General features: G+C 49.8%; 2 protein-coding genes across 2 annotated transcripts; one reads left to right on the plus strand and one right to left on the minus strand.

Annotated features, from left to right (window-relative positions):
- Positions 1-221: 221 nt before the first annotated feature.
- SUMF2 (sulfatase modifying factor 2) lies at positions 222-12,346 on the plus strand. Its single transcript, XM_079796828.1, has 9 exons — positions 222-321; positions 2,147-2,303; positions 6,428-6,542; positions 7,009-7,053; positions 7,383-7,533; positions 8,164-8,219; positions 10,037-10,121; positions 10,297-10,441; positions 11,640-12,346. Exons 1-9 carry the CDS (start codon positions 261-263, stop codon positions 11,722-11,724), a joined length of 900 nt encoding a protein of 299 aa, XP_079652954.1. The 5' UTR covers positions 222-260; the 3' UTR covers positions 11,725-12,346.
- PHKG1 (phosphorylase kinase catalytic subunit gamma 1) lies at positions 10,532-21,074 on the minus strand. The gene is made up of 11 exons (XM_079796817.1): positions 20,913-21,074; positions 18,212-18,325; positions 17,571-17,749; positions 17,070-17,124; positions 14,779-14,844; positions 14,382-14,545; positions 13,889-13,979; positions 13,612-13,765; positions 13,315-13,440; positions 12,800-13,046; positions 10,532-10,585 (listed from the first exon to the last, which is right to left on the minus strand). Exons 2-10 carry the CDS (start codon positions 18,292-18,294, stop codon positions 12,801-12,803), a joined length of 1,164 nt encoding a protein of 387 aa, XP_079652943.1. The 5' UTR covers positions 18,295-18,325; positions 20,913-21,074; the 3' UTR covers positions 10,532-10,585; position 12,800.
- Between the last annotated feature and the right edge of the window lie 1,363 nt (positions 21,075-22,437).

Genomic DNA, 22,437 nt, shown 5'->3' on the forward strand with positions numbered 1-22,437 from the left:
TAAAAGGGAAGGAAGTTAATCCAAATGTTCACAGAATCATGAAGAGGATTCTGAAATGATAGGGCCTCTTCACACTAACCCTGAGAAAATTGCTTTTTCTTAACCTGACCCCACCCCTTCCTGGGCTGGACTAATTAAGCCCTCTGGCTGACAATGTCTAAAGGATGCGCCAGGGGGCAGTGTGGGCCAGGACGTAGTGCGTGTAGGGCGCATGCGCAGCAGAGTCATGGTGTATACCCAGTTCCTGGTGCTGCGGTGCTATGAGGTCCTCGCTGCTGCTGACCCTGCTGTCGCTCCTGTCCGGCCCGTGGATCGAGCTAGGTCAGTGTGCTGGCCTGCCCACTTAGCCCTAGCGCTTCTGTCCCAGGGATTACCAGGGAAGGGGTGGGGCGCTTTGCCCCTCTGGGGAAGACTGTAGCCCTAGTCGGCTGGAGCAGCCTGAGGTACATCCCGGAGACGGCCAGCCCAGCGCGGCTAATAACAGCTCATACTGTATTTTATTTACTATTTTGGAATCTTTCAAGCATAAAGTAAAAGAACAGATTATAACTAAACGTGCCCCCTACGTACCCATCACCCAGTTTAACAGTTGCCAAGTTATGGCTAATCTTGCTACTTTGGTAACCCACTTTCCCCTCTCCTGGGATCATGCTGAAGTGAATGCAGGTATTATACAATTTTATTCGTAAATAATTCAGCTTGAATAGCCAAAAAGACAAGCACGAAAAAAAAACAAACCATACCATTTTCCGCCTACAAAATTAACATCCAGTTAGTGTTCAGATTTACCTACTGTGTTTTTTAATTATAGTTTACTTATTGAATTAGTGTCAAAATACACTTTATGCATTGCAATTGTATGTTTTTTTCTTAATTCCCTTTTGTTCTGAGATTTTCCTGTTTGCCTCATTAAGTCACTTTCTTCTTTAGGTCCTGATTTCCCTCCTGTTAAGTAAGGGGGTCAAATTAAAGATCCTTTTAATTTGACTTTTTGAGGCATACAAACAGCAAGTATGAAGGAGCTCGTTCAATTATTTTATGATAATTATTGTGCACTTGTGCTAGGGGTCAGGGGTACAATGGCAAAATAGAGGTAGTCCTTTCTTTTCTGGAGTACGTGATATAATGGTAAGAACTGATGAGTTCAACAAGTGGAAAGAAAGACAGTGAAAAACAGCATGAGCAGAAGTATGGGTAGAAAGGTGCTAGATATATTTTAGGGAATAGTGTCTAGATTTACCTAGCTGGGACAGGGGGTTTTGTGTAGAGGAATAGAAAGGTAAGAAAATAAACACTTGTTGAAAACCTACCATGTGCTCAGCATTTTACATGTTATTTGAATTCATGCAGCTATGCCTATGAGATAGATGCTATTCCTATTTTATAAATGAAGAAATTGAAACTCAGATTAAGTAATTTGCCTAAGGTCACCCAGCAAATTAAGTGGCAGAACAGGAATTTATTGCATGGGGTTTTTTTGTTGTTGTTGTTGATCCTCACCCGAGGATGTCTTTTATTTATTTATTTATTTATTTATTTATTTATTTACAATATATTTTCATTGATTTCAGAGAGGAAGGGAGAGGGAGAGAGAGAAACATCAATGATGAGAGAGAATCATTGATTGGCTGCCTCCTGCACACCCCCTACTGGGGATTGAGCCGGTAACCCCGGGCATGCACCCTTGACTGGAATTGAACCTGGGACGTTTCAGTTCACAGGCCACCCTTTAGTCCTCAGGCCAATGCTCTATTCACTGAGCCAAACCTGCTAGGGCCCAAGGATGTTTTTTCGATTGACTTTCAGAGAGCGTGGAAGGGAGGAGGAGAGACAGAGAAACATCAACGTGAGAGAGACATTGAATGGTTGCCTCCCACATGCACCCTGACCTGGGGTAGTGATCGAGGCTGCAGCCAAGGTATGTGCCTTTGACCAGAATCAAACCCGAGACCCTCAGTCCAAGGGCCAGTACTCTGTCCACTGAGCCAAACCAGTGAGGGCCAGAACAAGAATTTAAAGCCAAAATTTTAAGCCTCCATTTTTTTTTAAGAACACTCAGTTTTATGAGTATTACCTATGATCCAAATATTGCCACTTATTTTTTACATACTCATATATTACTGATGACACTCTTTTTCCTCTGCAGGGGATGGGCAGGTGACAAGCATGGTTCAGCTACCAGGTGGGAGATTCCAGATGGGAACAAATTCACCAGATGGCAGAGATGGTGAAGGACCTGTCCGGGAGGTGACAGTAAAACCTTTTGCCATCGACATATTTCCTGTCACCAACAAAGATTTCAGGTATATCGGGTATTCTTTCAGGAGTAAAGGCTCTTTTAAATCATCATTCTTTTTTTTTAAACAATTCATAAGTTTATTTTATTTATTTTTAATATGTTTTTGTTGATTTTAGAAAGAGAGGAAAGGAGAGGGAGAGATAGATAGAAACATTAATGAGAGAGAAACATCAATATCGATTGGCTGCCTCCTGTATGCCCCTCACTGGGGATCAAGCCCACAGCCTGGGCATGTGCCCTGACTGGGAATAGAAACTGGTGACCGCTGAAACCGGTTTGGCTCAGTGGATAGAGCGTCGGCCTATGGACTGAAGGGTCGCAGGTTCGATTCCGGTCAAGGGCATGTATCTTGGTTGCGGGCACATCCCCAGTAGGAGGTGTGTAGGAGGCAGCTGATCGATGTTCCTCTCTCATCGATGTTTTTAACTTTCTATCCTTCTCCCTTCCTCTCTGTAAAAAATCAATAAAATATATTTAAAAAAAAAAAAAAGAAACTGGTGACCTCTTGGTCCATGGATCGATGCTCAACCACTAAGCCACACAGGCTGGGCTCAAATCTTTATTCTTAATCTCTAGAAGGAAAATGGCTTGTTCACTATCACATACCTTTGCAATAATACTGTGGGATAAGTGTATCTACTTTTTTTTAGGTGAAGAATCTGAAGTCCAAAAATGTTTACCTTACTCTCTGTTAATGGCAGACTTGAGCCTGTAACTCACATTCCCTGATTCTTGAGCCAGTGGATTTTCCATTGCACTGGGAATGGCATAAGGATTATGGGCAAAAGTGACACACTCCACAGAAATCTCTTCAACAGGGGAGAAGGGACTGGGACAAGGGTCATACCAGCAAAGTGCCTTACATTCCCTTTATATTTACTAGTACTTTGGGAAGCGATGTTGTTTTAGGAGTCAAACATTGTGGTTCTAACTCATTCTAAGAAGCCAAGTTGAAACGCCTTAGTTTCCTCAAGGTGATATGTTTTGTAACTTATCTTCAAATGGCACAAGTATGTGCCCTGGCTGGTGTGGCTCAGTTGGTTGAGTGTTGTCTCATACACCAAATGGTCACTGGTTGAATTCCCTGTCAGGGCACATAACCGAGTTGGGGGTTTGATCCCCAGTCAGGGTGCATGCAGGAGGCAGCTAATTTATGTTTCTTTCTCACATTGATATTTCTTCTTCCCTCCCTCCTTCCCTCCCTCCCTCTTTTTCTCCCTCTTTCCTTTCCTCTGTCTCTAAAATCAGTAAAAGCATGTTTTTAAAAAAGATTCATTAAAAAAAATAGTACAGGGGTGATTATATAGAGAGGATGGGGGAAAGAGAGGGACTGGGAAGATAATAAAGCAAATGTGGGAAACGACTTAAATATTACATTTGTGGAGTTAAAACTTTTCAAGATAAAAGATTATGGGGGAAAATTGATTCAGGAGACACACTGAAATAAGCATAGGATTGTTGGTATACTCCTCAGGCCCTTTGACTCAGTGATTCCACCTCTAGGGATTTGTCTGAAGGAAAGAATTAAAGTTGTCCAAAAACATTTAGCTAAAAAGATGACATTGTAAACAACTATTAACAATTTAAGGATTATTTAAACATATTGTATCAATATAATGATACTTAGCAGGCATTTAAAATCCTGTTGTCAAAAAAGAATTATGAGCCCAACCAGTATGGCTCAGTGGTTGAGTGTTGGCCCATGAACCAGGAGGTCACGGTTCCATTCCCTGTCAGGACACATACCCAGGTTTAGGCTCCACCCCCAGCAGGGGGAGTGCAGGAAGCAGCTGATCAATGTTTCTTTCTCATCTCTCATTGATGTTTCTATCTCTCTATCCCTCTACCTTCCTCTCTGAAATAAATAAAAATATATTAAAATATATATATTTAAAAAGAGTTATGAGATGTTAAATGAAGAAAGTAGCTTACAAAATAATATATAGCTTATGATCCCATACACATTTTTAAAAAACTGTGTATATAGAATGTAGATGCATTAAAAAAGTGGAAGTGCATTAGTTAACAGATTTTGCTCATGTTTTTGTGACTTCCAAATGACAATGATTACAGTGAAGCACCTTGTCAAACGGGGTGGGAGAGTTGGGGAGTGGGGGCCAGGAATAATATGGAATGATATATATTAGTTGGTGTGATAATGGATGATTTTAATTTCTTTTTAATTTCTCATTTTTTTGGTATTTTCTCATTTTTCTACAATACCATGTGTACTACTTATATGTGCTTTTATTAATTTTTTTTTCCAGAGAGGAAGGGAGTGAGAGAGAGAAACATCAGTGATGAGAGAGAATCATTGATCGGCTGCCTTCTGCATGCCCCACACTGGGGATCGAGCCCACACTCAGGCATGTGCCCTTGAACAGAATCGAACCTGGGACCCTTCAGTCCACAGGCCGATGCTCTATACACTAAGCCAAATCAGTTAGGGCATTTATACGTACTTTTAAAACGTATTTTAAACAGGAAAGTTGTTAAAAAATTTTAAAATATATTTTATTGATTTTTTACAGAGAGGAAGGGAGAGGGACAGAGAATTAGAAACATCGATGAGAGAGAAACATCAATCAGCTGCCTCCTGCACACCCCCCACTGGGGATGTGCCCACAACCAAGGTACATGCCCTTGACCGGAATTGAACCCGGGACCCCTCAGTCCGCAGGCTGACGCTCTATCCACTGAGCCAAACCGGTTTCGGCAAAGTTGTTAAAATTGAAGGAGAAATCACTTCTGATCATACTTGTACCATATCATGACAACCCAAAATAGATAGCTGCACAGTATGCACCTTTTAGATTTCAAATTATGACCTAGAATATGGTAGAAATATAATGTCACCTCTAGTAAGCTCCCAAACTTTGCTTAGAACCCGACTTTGTCTTCCTCTCTGTAAAAGATTCTCAGACTGTTCAGATGATCTGAGGCTGGCAAATAGCTATTGCTACCAAATCTGATCAACTCCTCTATTCTCAATGACCCTCTGATTGGTGAATAATACCTTCTTATATCAGACAAGGCACAGACGAGGTGATAATGAAAACCACCCATCTCACCTTAGTAATCTGTGTGCCGAGATTTGCTAAACCATACCAAGCTATATGAAAATATATTCTCAAATCTCAGCAACTCAATTTTTTTCTTTTTTTTTTCTTCTTTTTTTTGTTAAATATATTTTATTGATTTTTTTACAGAGAGGAAGGGAGAAGGATACAGAGTTAGAAACATGGATCAGTTGCCTCCTGCACACTCCCTACTGGGTTTGTGCCCACAACCAAGGTACATGCCCTTGACCAGAATCGAACCCGGGACCCTTGAGTCCGCAGGCCAACGCTCTATCCACTGAGCCAAACTGGTTAGGGTTCTTTTGTTTTTGTTTTCTCAGCAACTCATTTTTATTTGACTCAGTTTCTTTATTCTGTTAGATGGAGATGATAACACCTGTTCTGCCTCCCTCTCATGAAATTAGGTATGTAAGAAAGACCTTTCAGAAAAGAAACCATGCCCCACCCTTAAATCTACTCAGCAGCTTTATTTTTATAATCTCTAAAAACTGGAGATAACCCACACGACCTGCAGTTGGTGAATGAGTAAACCAAATATGGTACCTCCATGCAATGGAATACTACTCAGCAACAAAAAGGAACAAACTCGGATACCTTTGACAACAAGGATGAAGCTCAGAAGCATTACGCTAAGTGAAAGAAGCCAGACCCAAAAACTACATCCTGTGTAGTTCAATTTATGTGAAAGTATATATTCCAGGAAAGGCAAAACCATAGGGACAAAAAACAGGGGCCCAGAGGAATTTGGGGGTATGTTTGATGGAACTGCTCTGGTTCTTGATTGTGGTGGTGACTGTATGCTTTGTCAAAGTCACAAAGCATACCCTAAAAAGACTGAATTTTACTGTATGTGAATTACACACACAGCAACAGATTTTAAAAGAAAATCTCCTGCTCAGGGGGGTTTCAGGTGAATTCCTTGGAGTTCATGGGACCTCTGTGATGTGGGACCTACAGGATGAGGCTAGGTGAGCTCTTCTGAAGCAGGAGAGGTGAGGGTGGAGCACAGAGCCCTTTCCGCTGAGCCAAGCGAAATCTCTCTTTTCAGGGAGTTTGTCAGGGAGAAAAAGTACCGGACAGAGGCCGAGACGTTTGGGTGGAGCTTTGTCTTTGAGGACTTTGTCTCCGATGAGCTTAGAAACAAAGCGACTCAGCCGATGAAGGTGAGAAAACCTGGGCTTGGAGTTGAGGGAACAACGGGAGTGGGACCTGGACATAGCAGCATGTGGGGCGCGGGGTCACCTGGGCCACGGAGAAATCAGACCTGAGAGCGGGAGGCAGGGAGGAAGCGAGAGAAGCCCTCCCTGGGAGGGTCAGGCGAATACTCACGCCCAGGAAGTGAGCCCTGAGCTGGTTTCTGGGTAGAGAGACTGTAAAGATCCAGATAGATACATATGGGGCTCAAGATACATCCTGCACGAGCAGAACATCCTGACAAGCCTCCCCCTAATGAGGGCTGTGAGATGGCAGGCTTCAGAGATTCCAGACACAGCCTCACTTGGACGCCCTGAGTCCCGGCCCGAAGGGTCTGCTCGGCCTCCTGTGTGTCAGTCGGGAAGGTGCCCATGGTGGGTTCGAGCATCTCGCAGTCATGCTCCTCTTTTTAGTCATGCTCTTTCTTCTTCGTAGCCTGTTCTCTGGTGGCTTCCAGTGGAAAGGGCATTCTGGAGGCAGGTAAGGGTTGGTTCCTCCACCTTGTTTTCTACCCCTGGAGGGCTGGCTGCCCTAGACCCCTTGCCCATCTAGGAATACTGAGTTAAAAGAAGTTTCAGGAAAACAACCAAGAAACCCTGTTTCCTAGTCCTCTTCCCATCACCCATCCCATTTTTCTTGTCCGTCTCATGTGTAGTCTCTTCGTTCTGGACCTCTCCTCACTCACCAAGCTCTCTTCCAATGTCTTTGCTTCCCCTAGTGTTAAAAGCGGAACTTAGGTCCCCTAAGCCTAGCCTTCCTCAGACTTCCCTGAGCTCCCAGAGCCTGTCTCACTTCCTCCTGGCTGTCAGCCTGCAGGTCCCGGCTCTGGCATCCGAGAGAGACTGGAGCTCCCAGTGGTACACGTGAGCTGGAATGATGCGCGGGCCTACTGTGCATGGCAGGGGAAACGGCTGCCCACTGAGGAAGAGTGGGAGTTTGCTGCCCGAGGGGGCTTAAAGGGTATAGAGATACCAAGGCGATTCCCCTTTGTTCTTCTCTCCATCCTGCCCTGCATGGGGGTCTTTGAAGAGTGGGAAGGGTCCATGCTCCCTAGAGCAGTGCTTCTTAGAGAGTGTGGTGAAGGACCAGTTGCTGTTGTTATTTTTATTTCTAATCTATCTCAGACCAATATTAATATAAAAAATTGCTCTTTGCTCATAACTTAGTTGTTCTGCAATGCTCACTAAAAAAAGTTATGAGAGTGAAATAGCAACTCCCCATATTCAACCTCTACAGTTTGAATGAACACCGGCTATACCAATAGTCAAAGTTATTAATGTGATAAATGAGGTTGCTTGTTCATTCAGCCAATCGAAGTCCAACGAACAAGTTTCTCAATGGTTACTCTCAATTTCTGCACTGATCTCAACATGCACTGGTCACAGGTGGTTTACAGACACACTGATCAGAACCACACCTAGGGTTGCACTGCCCTGGGGTAATGCAGGAGGCGGGGCTCCGAATGCAATGCAGTGAGTGGAAGGGATGGGCATAGGATATAAAAATAACCTCCTTTCGGTTCCCTCGCTCTCTCTGTCTTTCCCAACTCTTCACCTCTCCCTCCAATGCTGTCTCCTTGCTCTCCCGCAGGTCAGGTTTATCCCTGGGGAAACAAGTTCCAGCCAAACCGCACCAACCTGTGGCAGGTAAGACATGCATTCCTCACTCCTGTCCTTTCTCAGAGCATCGAGGCCTGCTGTCAGCTAGGCATTGTGTTAGGTGTGGGATTCAGAGGGCTGTGTCCCAAAGCTGGGAAAGGGGCGAAGCAGAAGACAAGGCGGTAGTGCAGAGTGTGCGCGGGAGGAAATCATTCATTGCCTGAGCGTACAGAGGTGACATTTGAGCTGATCAGATAGGAGTTTGCTAAGTGAAAAGAGGAGGAAAGGGTGTGTCAAGCACAACAGCATGAGTGTTGCCATTATATTAGGAGAGGGTACTGTGTGTTTGGAAACATGTCAAATTCAGAGCGGCTGGAGCATAGGGAAATGGTGGGGGCTCGGCGGGGGGGTGTTAGGAGATGAAGTAGACAGTGGGTTGGAGGCAGATTTTGTAGCAGATGCGCCAAGATAGGGTTTTAGATTTTACCCTCTAGGCAGGGGGGAACCAATGGAGGTGGTTATACAGGGGAGTAACAACATCAGATGTCAACTTGGGGGAAGCTAACTGTTGCTAACTGTGCAGGACCAGATGAAGTAGAGCTGCAGAGGTGGCAGGGGGTGTCTAGATGATTATAAACACTGGAATTAAGTGGAAGTGGAATAGAGAGGAAGCCCAATGGGAGAGGCATGTCTGAGAAGATAGACATGGTTTGGTAATTAATCGAATGTGGCGGGGTGGAAGAGACTTGGACTCAAGCATGAATCCAAGCTTGGGCAACAGAGTGATGATGCCACCATTATCCAAGAGATAATATGCTTGTTGGGTCAGAGGGATAGAACTTGGTTAGGATCAGCTTAGCTTAGGATGCCTTTGGGTCTTTTATATGTTCAGTCAGCGGTTGAAAATATGAGTCTGAAATTTAGGACAGAAGTCTGGGTCAGAGCTAGTAGCTTGCGAGTCATAAGCACGTACCTTAGGGAAGAATGATCCCGCCCTCCCACACTGGCCAGGAGACCTGTAGAGTGAGGGGAGCTCAGCCTCAGTATTTCAGGGGGAAGCATTGAAAGGGGCCTGAGAGAGAGAGACTGGACCTTTCAGACTGGACCAGAGCTTTGCAGAAAGAGAAATCTGACATACACTGTTTGATCTTTGACAAATTAACCATTTTGAGCCTCAGTTGCTAGTTTCTTAAAGGGAGAGGATACTTGCCTCACAACCTTGCAAGGATTAAATTAGAAGACATAAGTGTAGCAGCCCTAGCACATAGTAGTTGTTGAGTAAATTATAGCCCCTTCATCTCCCTTTCATAAGAGCAATTTCCATAGAGTCGTGGCAGCTGAACCCAATTTTAATGAGAGGCGTGAACAAGTTAAATAAATTGCATTGGCAAATATAGGTTACTTTTTGAAGAGCTTTGGTGGTAAAGAGCAAGAGATGAGAAAGGTACAGTCAGGGCAGATGAGGCAGAGTTAAACCCGTTGGTGGCAGAAGAGAAAGAGGTGGTTCCTGAGAAGGTGGAGGGTGCCGGGCATGGAGAAGGAGAGGAAGAGCCTTTCTTCCCAAGGCTCTGAGCACGGGGTTCGAGGCCGAGGGGATGAAGTCTCTGAGAATGGAGACGGTGGGAGTGGGATGGGCTTGACACGGACCACAGCGAGCACAGGGAAACCACACACTTCCTGATCCAGCTGGAGGTCGTGGTGGAGGACCAGAGGCAGCTGGTTTGGGAGCTCAGGTTGGGAACCTCGGGCCACTGCCACGTGCCCTTCCCCCTGTTCCAGATGGCCTTGGTTCTCCTGTGGGCAGGCAGGAACACCTGCCATGGGACAGGAGAGTAAATCTTTTATCCTAAATCTCCTCTCCTCAGGGGAAGTTCCCCAAGGGTGACAAGGCTGAGGACGGCTTCCATGGGGTCTCCCCAGTGAACGCGTTCCCCCCACAGAATAACTATGGTAAGATTTCTCATCGGGTCCCCATCAGCACCCACACGTGGCTGGCGGGAGCATTCTGCCTGAGGGAGGAGGCAGAGAGAAGCACCCGGGGCAGTATTTGCTCCCAGGGCTTTGACGGGCAGCAGGTGTGCGTGGTGCTTCCCAGCGGGGAACTGACCCACCTGCTGCGCTTCAGGGCTCTATGACCTCGTGGGCAACGTGTGGGAGTGGACAGCGTCACCATACCAGGGTGCAAACCAGGATATGCGTGTCCTCCGGGGGGCATCCTGGATTGACACATCCGACGGCTCTGCCAATCACCGGGCCCGGGTCACCACCAGGTGAGGAGCTTGGTAGCTGAGGGCTGAGGGGCTGGAGGCGGCCTCCCAGAGCACAGGTGGCACCACAGCTGGGGTTGGCACTGCTTCTGCATCTCCGCTCCCACCAGGAGATGTGGGTACCGAAAGGGAAGCAGGCAGCGCTTGCTGGGAAAAACAAAACAGTCCAGGACAACCTGTGCCTCTTCTTCTCAGCCCTCAGCACCCAGGGCGACTCTGTGTCCAGCATCTCAGTTACATGGGCTTCTCTGCTTGTTCTCATAAGTAGGTGTGCGGAGGGAGGGAAGTAGAATGGCCACATCCATAGGTCATGGCCATGGGTCATGGAAATATTGACTCTTCAAACAGGCGGGCACATGGAGCATCATTTCTACAACCATTTTGATTTACAATCAAGTTAAAAACGGGCTCAGGAGGGTCCTGGGACCTGCTCATTTCACACAGGTGGCTAGTGGCGGCACCTGGATTGAAGAGTCCCAGGCTCCTGGTCCCCTCCTAGGACTTTCTGCTTCGTCTGCCTGTAGATTTATTTTGGTTGATCTCCCTGCAACTCCTCCTACTCTTTGGCTCCACAAGGACTGTAGAGGCCACTCAGGATATCAGATTTGACCCACAAAGGCCCCTGAATTCTCTCACCTTTTTTAGGACAAAGGGGTAGAAAAAGTACTGTCCTAGAAACCAGGAAATTGGGTTTGACATTGATTCTGTTGTGCTGTTGAAGCAGTAATTAGCCTTGGGCAAGACATTTAAGTCTTCCTAGTATCTGCTCCTGGGTCTCTAAAATGGTGAACACATCCTGCCTTCCAGAGCAGTTGGGAAATGGCAAACGCGGGAATTCACGTGAAACTTCTTTGAAAAGTATGGAGAACTGACTGGCGCTGTGATAATCTCACTTACTGCCGACAGGTTTTTTTGGCTGAGTTACTCCCAACTACCAAAGTCACAGTTACTAGTCATGGCCTCTCCTGCCTTCCAGCTCAGTCTCTCAGTCACTTCCTCCACCCTGTCCCAAGGCCACTTCCTGTCCCAGGGACTGCCCTCTGACCAGGCTTCTGTCCAGACCACGCCCTCCCCAGTCCTTGCCCTCCCTCCCCGCCCCCCCAGGTCGCAGCAGGCCCTGGGAGGTGGAAGAGGAAAGTTGGGTAAGGCCCAAGGCCCCTTTCTCAACATGTTCATTCTCTCTCCCCTTCTCTGGTGGCAGGATGGGCAACACTCCAGATTCAGCGTCTGACAACCTAGGCTTCCGCTGTGCTTCCAACATAGGCCGACTGCCTGGGGAGCTGTGAGCAGCCATGCACAGCCAAGAAGAGTGCCCCATGCCACTCGCTGGCCACATTTCAAACAACCAAGCTCTTCAACGTCCACCTTCCCCTCCTCCACCCCTTTTGACAGGCACCTCTCACCTGTGGGCAGGTGGCAGGTGGGCGGGAGAGGCCTCTCGCCTCAGGGGAGGCCATGTGTCTTGGTGAAGGGCCCCACCTCCCTGATTGTGGCCGGAGCTGGGTGTTTTTAATTAGAGGTCAAATATCACCCTTACAGGGGCCAAGTACTCAAACAAATGGGGCAGAGTCCTCTTAAAGGCAGTTTGTTAAAATCATTTTAAGTCTGTTCCCTCCCCCTTTCTCGGTGTCTGCGTCAGGGGTCTGACATTGTTTCTTCGGGCAGAATTTCCCCAGCTCTCTGTTTTCCCAGCAAATTGCTGTGGAAAGGAAATGCTTCCTGCGTTTGTAGAGTGTTTCTGTGTGCCTCTGAAGGAGCTTGATTTCCACTCTCTGTATGTGAAATGGAGAAATGGGGGCTCTTAAAAGCACAATTCAGTCTTCCAAGGGTATAGGAGAACCAGACATTTACCAGGCCAAACTGTGCCTCCTGCGAGTCACAAAGTAAATGGTACTCCAGAAAGACAAACCTGAGAAGTGTCCCTTTCTGTTGTTAATTACATAAGGGCTTCCTTATGCCTCTGGAAACCTGTCCCCTTGAGAAGAACCTGCTCCCATGGGGTCACTGGACATGGTGCGGTCAGTGAAATCTCCTGTGATTGTGTATCTCAGACGGCTGTCTGTGTTCTCCTCACCCCGGGGCCCTAAGGGAAGTGCATCCGCGGGTCAGTAACTCTGGGCCTCCCCTGAGCAGAAACTGAGAAGCGGGAAGGCTCCAGTGCCCTCCTCTGTGGCCAGGCCCCAGCTGCATTGTGATGGGAGCGCCTTTCGCTTGTGCAGAGCCTCTGAGGGGCGAGTGGCCCAGGTCCAGGGGTCCTGGCCTGGACCAAGTGCCTCCCCGGCACAATCTCATTCTCTCCACGAGTGTTTCTGTGGCTTCCCCTCCCTGCCTGCCCCTCCCCCCCACCCCTCCTGCCAGCACCTCAGTCGTCCTTCTCAGCCAGGGAGAGCAGCACGGCCTTGGGTGTGTTCTCGAAGAGCGCAGCCCGGTTCTGCTCCTGGCCCTTCTTCACCCAGTGGCCATAGATTCGGAAAGCGCAGGCATCGATGAGTCGGCGCAGAGGCCGGAGCGAGTAGGGGTCGCGCATGACCATCTCCCGGGTCACAGGCTTCACCCGGTGGTACTGGTAGTAGATCCGCACCGAAGCCAGCACTGTCAGAGCGATCACCTGCGGAGGGAGGGCCAGGACTGAGCCTGGAGCAGCCCCCGCTGGGTCCTTCCCAATGTTCCCCCACTTCCTGCCCTACCGGTACCGGCAGGCGTTTAGACTGTCAGGTGACATCTGTCTTCCCGGGAGCCAGAGTTCTGGGAACCATCACAGGTGGGTGGGAGGGGAAGGGCAGGTGCCCTGGAAACCCTCGCGTGTAAGCAGTGTGAGTAGTGACCCCCGGGGGGCTTGGACTCCAGGGCCCTGGGTGGGAAGGGAGCTTCGATACCTTGAACTTGCCCCGGGGGCTGAAGTGCCGCACTTCCTCCGCGTCATACTGCTGGAAGAAGGGGTGCGCCAAGGCCTCTTCTGCGGTGAGGCGGCCCTGGGGGTTCACCACCAAGAAGCGGGAAACCTGAGGGAACGGGGTGGGTAGTGAAAACGGCAAGGCGGGTTCCCTGCCAGCACTTCAGAGGCCGTGGGGTCGGCTGGCAGACCCCTCCATCCTGTGCCCGGCACGCTCCCCTCCCCCCACGGTGGACTGGCCCTCGCCTGAGCCCGGGAGCCAGCGGGCCTGGCTCCTCACCAGGTCTTTGACGGTGTCCGAGTAATCATCCCACTCGGGGGAGCCAAACTGGTAGTTGCCACTCATGATCATCCTCAGCATCAGCATCTGCTTCCGGTGCCAGAAGGGCGGGGAGCCAGCCAGGAGGGTGTACATGATGACCCCTGTGCTCCACCTGGCACCAGGTGGGTGGGGGGAAGGCAGGGGGACTGGCTGTAGCTCCGGCCAGGTCCTCCCCTCCCCAGCCAGGTGTTCCCGCCGTGGTGGCATCCCTGTCCCTTCCCCCCAACACACTCACATGTCCACCTCCTTCCCGTAGCCCGGGTGGTCACTGTTCATGGAGCACTCAATGATCTCGGGGGCCAGGTAACTGGGGGTCCCACAGATCTCTGCGGGAACAGTTACCATCAGGGTAGGTCAGCAGGGGGCACTTGGAAGGAGAAGGTCCGAAGAAACAAGATGGCACAGAAATAGTGCTTGGACTGGGACTCTCCTAGCACTGGCCAACTTCAGGGCCCAGGGCAGGGGCCAGAGCTGGCTCATAGAGCCACCCACTTGGGGCCTGTCGGTTCCCTGGTCACATCTAACTATTGTGGCCTAGAACTCGGGCCGTGGGAACCTGGCTCAACTCAGTCCTGAGAAGAGGACCTACCTGCAAAGGCACCGAACCCGGAAATGATAGGACTTTTATTCTGGGGGGATTTAGGGGCGGATCCCCGACAACCTCTTTCCTGGGAGCGTTGGTGAGAAAGCCTGAGCCCCTGGTATGGGCCCAGGCCTCGTTACCGGACCTCGTAGCTTCTCTCCTGGCTTCAGCTGGCAGGAAAAGCCGAAGTCTGTGAGCTTGATGTTCATGTCATCGTCCAAGAGGATGTTCTCAGGCTTCAGATCCCGATGCACGATGTCGAGTTTGTGCAGGGTGCAGATCACCTCCAGCAGGGCTCTCATAATCTTCCTGGGGCGGACAGGCGCGTGTCACTCGGATCTCCTCTGCAGGGTCAGGTGGCAGGCAGGGAGACCAAAGCCCCCACACCAGCCCGACTGCACATGAGAGAGGGCAGGCTGGGACCACCGGGCTGAGCCAAGGAGGGAGGTCACAAAGCTAGCGGCGCACACCCCCCAAGACCTGGGTGCCTGTCACACTGGGACTTGGGCAGGGAGTGGGGAGAGGGGCAAGTGGACCCTCACCTGGTTTCCTTCTCACTCAGGGTGACCTTCTCATTGAGGTAATCAAAGAGCTCCCCTTTCTTCATCCTGTGGTGACAGAGGGTTTGTAGCTGGATTGACCCCAAGACCACCCCCTTCTCAGCCTGCTCCCAGAGAGCTCTTTCTCACCCTAATCCCTCCAGAGGCAAAGGACCAGGGTCTGCAGGGAGGAGCTGGGAAGTGAGTGGAGAGGTTGGGAAGATTGGGAGAAGAGCAAGGTAGGCTGGAGGGGTGGTATGGCGTCAGTATGAGGGTCTCTCCCATCTGTGGGAGTGACAGCATGAACAGATCTGTCAGGGCCAAAGGCGAGGGCTAGGAGATGAAAAACTGGCCCACGGCCCCCCAAGGGCCCAGACCCAGATCAGAAGGACAGGAGTATCCTGGCATTTTTCAGGCACAAATGGAAGGAGTGTTGAGTATTGGAGGAGCATTGTGCCTGTTAGGATTAAAAATTGCAGTTCAGCCAGGCTGACGTGGTTCAGTGGTTGAGCATCGACCTCTGAACCAGAAGGTCACAGGTTCGATTCCCAGTCAGGGCACAGGTCAGGGCACATGCCCGGGTTGCGGGCTCGATCCCCAGTAGGGGGCGTGCAGGAGGCAACTGATCTATGGTTCTTTCTTATCATGGGTGTTTCTATCTTTCCCTCTCTGAAATCAATAAAAAAAAATATTTAAAAAAAAAAAAAGAATTGCAGTTCAATCTTCTCACTTCCTTTTTTAAAACATATATTTTATTGATTTTTTACAGAGAGGAAGGGAGAGGGATAGAGAGTTAGAAACATCGATGAGAGAGAAACATCGACCAGCTGCCTCCTGCACACCTCCTACTGGGGATGTGCCCTCATCCAAGGTACATGCCCTTGACCAGAATCGAACCCGGGACCCCTCAGTCCGCAGGCCAACTCTCTATCCACTGAACCAAACCAGTTAGGGCTCTTCTCACTTCTTGAGATGCTCTATAAAGAGGTCTCCGTTAGAAAAATCTAGTTATAACCTGGAGGGCAACTTGGGGCAGCATTAAAAATAGATTCCCCAAGTAACTTCTTCAAAGGTTAGGGACATCTGAGCTGCCCCCAAGGGCAGGGCCACTGAGCGGAGCTGGGACAGCTGCGGCTGGTCCAGTCTGGAGGGTCCCTGGGAAAGTCTCCGTGCGTTACATAGGAAAGGTGCATCCTGCCCCCTCTCCCCCGCTCCTCCAGGGAAAGCAGTTGGATTCCTAGGGCACAAGGGATGTTGCGGGAGTCACAGAGAGGCAAGAAAACCATTGAGCTTAGCTGCTAGGGCAGGGAGAGGGGTTCCATTTGAAGAAACAACAGATGTAAGCCTTGCTTTATACAGTATCTGTACTGTGTTCCAAAAAAGCAACATGTGAATCTCGTTTTTGTCATTTTAATCCCAATGTAAAGACACTAGGAGAACTCACTATTAGCAGCAGCAGCAGCAGCAGGTTTACCTGTAAGTACTGGGGACTGTGCAAGGTACAGCAGCAGGCTCTGCCTTCCTGGGGCTGGCCGCGTAATTGTACACACAGGCCAAGTTACGTTGTTTCTCCAGGTAAAGCCACACTTCAGTATGGCCACAATAGGAAATGTTCCAGCAATACAAAGTCTACCTGAATAATTTTCTCAAGAAACCCAGTCCCTAAATTAGCTGTTATATATGGAGAAATCAAGACACCCCTTTAACAGTGAGCCATGCAGAGAGATTTCTGTTCTTCAACCAGGACTCAGTGGAGTGGGGCAACAACGAGCCAGGGAGTTCTTTTTGCTGGGAACCTTTTCTAACAAAAGTGGCAATAATGCCCTGGCCAGTGTGGCTCAGTGGATAGAGCATCAGCCCAAGGGTCTCAGGCTTGATTCCCAGTCAAGGGCACGTCTCTGGATTGTGGGTTTACTCCCTGGCCCAGTCGGGTGCATGTGGTGGTGGTGGTGGGGGGGGAGCAGCCAGTCGTGTCTCTCTCACATTTCTCTCTCTCTCTCCCTCTTCTCCCTTCCCTCCCTCCTTTCTACTCTCTCTAAAAATTAATGGCAAAAAGTATCCTTGGGTGAGGATTAACAACAAAATAAAAAAGAAAGAAAACCTCGAGCCCATACATAGTGGACCCAGGATTCAAAGCCGGGCAGCCTGACCCCAGGGGCTGACCTGCCTAAAGCACTTGTGATCCTACTTGGCACCTACAGTGCAGCGGGCTGGCTGCTGGATGGGAGACCACAATATGAAGTTCTCCGCTGCTGCGCCTCGGGGTATGGCTGGCTCCAGGGCTGGGTACTTACAGATCAAACACCAAGAAGAAGAAAGTGTTGGTCTCATAATTGTCCTTCAGCTGTACTGAAATGGAAACGGCTGGCTTGTCTCAGGGAGCAGAGGAGCCTGGGCAGAGGCAGTGGGGTCTAGGGGCAGGGGGTTAAAGCTGCTGGGGCTGACTGCACAGATGGAGGGGGTATCTGGATGCTACTCCAAGGAGGCCCCCCAGGGGAGGGGGCAGGCCCAGGGACTTCACACCCTACTCCCCCGCCCTCGCCCAGTCCCAGACCTGCCTGTGACCCCTTCTGTCTGGCTGGAAGAGGAGGCTTAGAGCTGAATCCCCGGAGCAGTCTTCCTGGAGGTTGGAGCTGGGAACCTCAAGCCTCAGGGCCGGGGCCGGCGGGCCTCAGGGTGCAGGAGACACTCTGGACAATTCTGGCTAGCTGAATAGTGGGCCGCACTCCCTGACTTGGGTTACCAGGGCAGAAGCATGGTGGAGCACCCCGCTGTGGCTGGGAGCCAGTACTCACCGATGTTGGGGTACCCTGACACCTTGCGCAGGATGTCCACCTCCTTCAGCGTGGCCTCTCGCAGCTCCTGCACCTCCTTGGGGCTGAAGCTGCCCCCGCCGGTGACGTCAATGATCTTCACAGCATACTCCTTGCGCGTGGGCTTGTGGATACAGCGCCTGACGACACTGCTAACTCCCCTGGGGGTGCAGAGGACAGGTGGCCTCAGGGTGTGCCCCAAGTCCAGGCCACAGCAAAGATGTCCTGCCTTGTCCCCCAACTCCCGGTGAGCTTTTGGGAGAAGTAGGATGCTGATGAGTAACAAGCCTGGTCTCAGGCCTCTTAACTCCCCGTTCAGTGTTCTTTCACACATAGAAAGAGGCCGTACACCCTTAAGGCCAAAAGCTCCCTTTGACCCCTGATCTCTGACCCTGGCCCAAAGCTGGGTTCGGAGGTGCTTGTCACCAGCATCAGTGAGGGTTGTGGGAAGCTCTTTGCCAGGAGAGGTCACTGGTCTGGGTACTCGCACCCTACCTTCCTGGTCAGGAGGGGAGGACCCAAACCGAGGGATGGAAATGGGCTCGGTGCTCAGGGTCCCGCAGAGATTGGCAGAGCCGGCGGGAGCCTAGGACAGCGTTTCCTGAGGAAGGTCCGGGCCTTACCTGCCCAGGATCTCCTTGGGCTCATAGTTCTCGTAGAAACCCTCTGTGGAATGTGAGTCCAGCTGTGCCTCGTCCCGCGTCATGCTCAGCTCCTTGGGGTGGTTCTGAAGGGCTCTGAGAGGGAACAGAAGGACGCTGTCAGCCTTCCGGGCCTGGGGGATGTGCTCTTTGAGGGCGGGAACCGGTTTTCACCCATCTTTGTCTCGCCTGGCACAGGGCTGGCCTATTGTGAATGTTCAAAATGAATGTTTGGGAGCTGAAAAAACGCTTTGAAAAGAGTCCAGCATGGTCCTTCCCACTGGCTGTAAACTTCTGCGAGTCCAGGTGACCATGGCTCCCTGCACGTTCTCACTGTAAGCTGCTCCCCCTGTGGGAGGGATAGTCAGCCGGGCCCAGGCCTGCGTGGACATCGGGCCCCAAGGTTAGCTCTGAGGAGGCCGGCACAGCCTTGGTTTTAGAAAGAACCACCGAGGCCCTGGCTGAGTAGCTCATTTGGTTAGAGCAGTGGTTCCCAAAGTGGGGTACATGCCCCACCCCGGGGGGGGGCAATTAGATTTTTAAGGGGGGACAATTCGAGACTGAGTTATTAACAGTGACTTTTTTGCATTTCTTATGGTTTTAGGGGCCTCATATACAGTATATAGATATATATTGTGACATATTTATGCATTTCAGTTCTCTATGTTTTGAAACTTTATTTGCTATTTTTTCATATCACTTCATATTATTATTTTTTAAAACAATTTCTTAGTGATTTCTTCCTCAGTACTTCAACTGTCCTTTTGTTCTTTTATTTTTCTCTTTCATGGATGCCATGTTCTTTGGAAGCTTGTTTAGACCAAGTTAATGGCCTTTTAGGCTTCCTCCACATGAATAGGAGTTCAATTTTTGAATAATAAGAATTACATGTCATGCAGGGGGTGGGAGAATCAGGATTTTAGAGATGCATAGGTGGGGCATGGCCAAAAAACGGTTGGGAATCACTGAATTTTAGAGTATCATCCCAATACGCCAAGGTCATGGGTTCGGTCCCTGGTCAGGGCACATACAAGAATCAACCAATGAATGCATAAATAAGTGGAACAACAAATCAGTGTCTTCCCCCTTCCCTCCCTCCCCTCTCTCTCTAAAATTAATCAATAAAAATAAACTTAGAAAGAACCACAGAGAACCTCTTCAGAGGGCAAATTAAAGTGGTTTCCTTTCCTCTTTGAGGGGCTGAGGCTGGTCCTGCTTTACTTCCGCCTGCTCTCTGCACTTGTGGAAAGGTGGGAAGCTGTGCAATTTGATCTTAATATGCTGCTCTTACAGCCTCTCCTTATCTACCCCAGTCCTGTCTGACCTGAAAACGCCCCTTCTTTCAGAACATGCTCCTTCCTCACTCATTTTGTCCTTAACCCAGACTTTCATAATCATCTTGCATTCATCCGCTCTTTTATTTTCTTTGAAAAGCACTGTGCCAGATGCTCTGAGGGATGCAGAGCTTGATGGGGGAATCCTGGTCCCAGCTGCTTGCTATCACTTGTCCGTGTGTGCTGTCCTGTCCCCCACTAAGCTGTGATCTTGTCTAGGATGTCCCAGCCCCAGACATCCTGCCCCTCTTATGTAGCCAGTGCAGGCACGTAGCAGGAGCTGCTCCCCGGATGTGAGTCGATGGTGGAGGTATTCCTTTGGTGCAGGGCCTGTCGGCAGAATGCCCCATGTCCCACTAGCGATGGCCAGTGAGCCCTGAGTGGTCCTGCCACAGTGTGGGGCAGTACAGAGCCAGGACACTCAGGCCTGTCCAGAGGAGCTGAGCTCCGGGTACTGACCTCGGATGATTTGAGGAATGGAGAAAGTCACCCATCAACAGGAAGAACAGCAGACAGAAAATGGGCACAAGCTGCCACTGAGCAGGGCCCAAACTCTTCTAGTCCCATACCTACTGCCCTTACTGGGCCCAACGAGGCCTGGCTTGTCACAGGGGCTGATTTGCTGACCAGCCAAGTGGCAGCCCTGGCTGCCTCAGGACTCAGGCTGGCTGTTCCAGGAAGCCTGGTGTCCCCACTGCTGGATGTCTGGTTATCAGAAGCCTCCTGCCAGCAGCAGGCTGCTTCTGTCCTGTCAGCAACCCCAACTGAGCACAGGAGAGTCTGTTCCCTGTAACATCAAGTTCATTTCCTGGCAAGTCCTTATAAGTTCTCAACACTGCGTAGCACCAGCTCTTTCCCTTCCCCCAGCCCTCCCCGGGCAGAGAATACATCTGGACCCACCCAGGATGCCATCCCGGCTGGGGATGCATTCCACCGCATGGCCAGGCATTCATCTCTCTCTCTTGGGGTGGGCTGGGGAGGTTTCTCTTGTTCCCTCCTTTTGCTCTAGGCCTAACTTGTGGCTGATTTTATGGGTCTGTTCACTGCCTCCACCTGCATCCCCCACACTCTTCCCAAGACCCCTTTGAAAAGGGTCACCAACTGGGTTTAATCCTTTCTGGAACATAATGTCCTTTCCAAAACGCAGCCTGAAACACAGTCACAGGGACCCACTTCCTGAACTCCTCCGGAGGGCCTTCCAGGGTCAATGCCACCACTCTTCTGGTCCACCTGCCTTCAGAAGGGAAGAGGGTCTAATGGACTTCAGGGTTTCTACTTCTCTAACCCCTCAGCTCCCCCTAATCCCGTCTGCCGCCTGGCTTTTGTCCCTCACTGACCCAGCTACTCACTGTTAGGTCCTCGCAGGCCTTGAGTGGACTTGACAGGAACCTCAAAGGTCTCAGAGCCCCTTGGAGAGAGGGGACAACAGAGGACTGCAGTTGTGGCCGGAGCAGGATATTTTGCTGCTCTTCCTTCGTGCTTTGCTACTTGATGAGGGAAGGCTGAGGTGCCAAAAATAAAACACAAGAGCAAACCCGGGATGCAGGCCAAGGCTCAGCAAGGGATAGCGCACAGGAGTCTCGCCAGCGGTGACCTCTGGTGGAGGGTAAGGGAAGTTCGGGTGACCTGGGACCAGGCCTGACAGCATGAGGCGACCATTTTCCTCTGGAGCTCACTTGGTCTCCAGGCCCAGAGGGTCTAAAGCAACCGGCTTCTCTGGGAGCCATTTCTGTGTTTGGTGTGATCAGGAAACAGCACACCGGTGCACCCACACTAGTGCTGGGACCGGGACATCAGGATCTGCTCAGGGACGGTTTGTGTGGCTGCCCCACAAAATGCAGACCTTAAAGGTTAGGGAACATCCCCTTCAGGAATTGACCTCGGATGTGCCTCCATTATCTCATCCTTAACCCATTTTGTCGTCAGACTGCAGTTTCTACTGGGAAGACTTTTTTTTTTTTTTTTAATATATATTTTTTATTGATTTCAGAGAGGGAGAGGGAGATAGAAACATCAATGATGAGAATCATTGATCGGCTGCCTCCTGCACGCCCCCTACTGGGGTTGGAGCCCACAACCCAGGCATATGCCCTGACCAGGAATTGAACCGTGACCTCTGGTTCATAGGTCAATGCTCAACCACTGAGCCACGCCGGCCGGGCAACTACTGGGAAGACTTCAGTGTGCCAGGAAAAGCATATGGACTCTGTGTGCATCTCTGAGCTCTTTGGGTGAGGGTCCTCGTCAGTATGATTCTACCTTAAGAGGCTGACAGAATTGGAAATAATGTATACAACATGGTGGCACACAGTAGGCACTTACTGCTCTCCCTTATTCTAAAGCAACCTTTTTTCAAACCCTTAATTCTAATATACAAAACAAAGGGAGGGCTAATTCACAGAAGCTGAGCCCATAAACATCCATTTGACTACCATATTACAAAGCACTTCACTTGGACCCCAAAACTCTGGTATTAGCCACTTGGAGAGAATGTTTGACTTGCTCAGCGTAAAAAAAAATAGGTGAGTAGGAGTGCCTAGATTAACCCCGGATGTGGGTCCAAGTGCTCTCTGCGTAGTATCATGCTGACCATCTCTTTTTCACTCTGGGGAAATACTTAGCTGAATTGCTACACAGAAAGGAGTTGAAGATGACTTCGGGGGAGTTTTATGCATAAAGGTCTTGTTTATTGAGATGCAGCTTCTGGCTCCAAGGATGAAAACACTTCAATCTCATCCTTTTACTTACTGTCAATAAGCCTTTTTTTTTCCTTCTGATTCTAAGCTATAGACTTGACTCTTTGAATGCATGACAAAACCCCTTCTGACTTTAGGGAAAAAGACCAATGCACCTAGAGGATTATTCCCAGTGCCT

Source organism: Cnephaeus nilssonii (assembly GCF_951640355.1).
Source record: "Cnephaeus nilssonii genome assembly, chromosome: 2".
Lineage (NCBI taxonomy): Eukaryota > Metazoa > Chordata > Mammalia > Chiroptera > Vespertilionidae > Cnephaeus > Cnephaeus nilssonii.

Coding starts and splice junctions, on each gene's coding strand:
- SUMF2 (XM_079796828.1), top strand. CDS start 261: ATGAGGTCCTCGCTGCTGCTGACCCTGCTGTCGCTCCTGTCCGGCCCG. Junction 322..2,146: donor CGGCCCGTGGATCGAGCTAG/GTCAGTGTGCTG, acceptor TTTCCTCTGCAG/GGGATGGGCAGGTGACAAGC. Junction 6,543..7,008: donor AAGCGACTCAGCCGATGAAG/GTGAGAAAACCT, acceptor TCTTCTTCGTAG/CCTGTTCTCTGGTGGCTTCC.
- PHKG1 (XM_079796817.1), bottom strand. CDS start 18,294: ATGACGCGGGACGAGGCACAGCTGGACTCACATTCCACAGAGGGTTTC. Junction 17,125..17,570: donor GTCAGGGTACCCCAACATCG/GTGAGTACTGGC, acceptor TTTCCATTTCAG/TACAGCTGAAGGACAATTAT. Junction 13,766..13,888: donor TACGGGAAGGAGGTGGACAT/GTGAGTGTGTTG, acceptor ACCTGGTGCCAG/GTGGAGCACAGGGGTCATCA.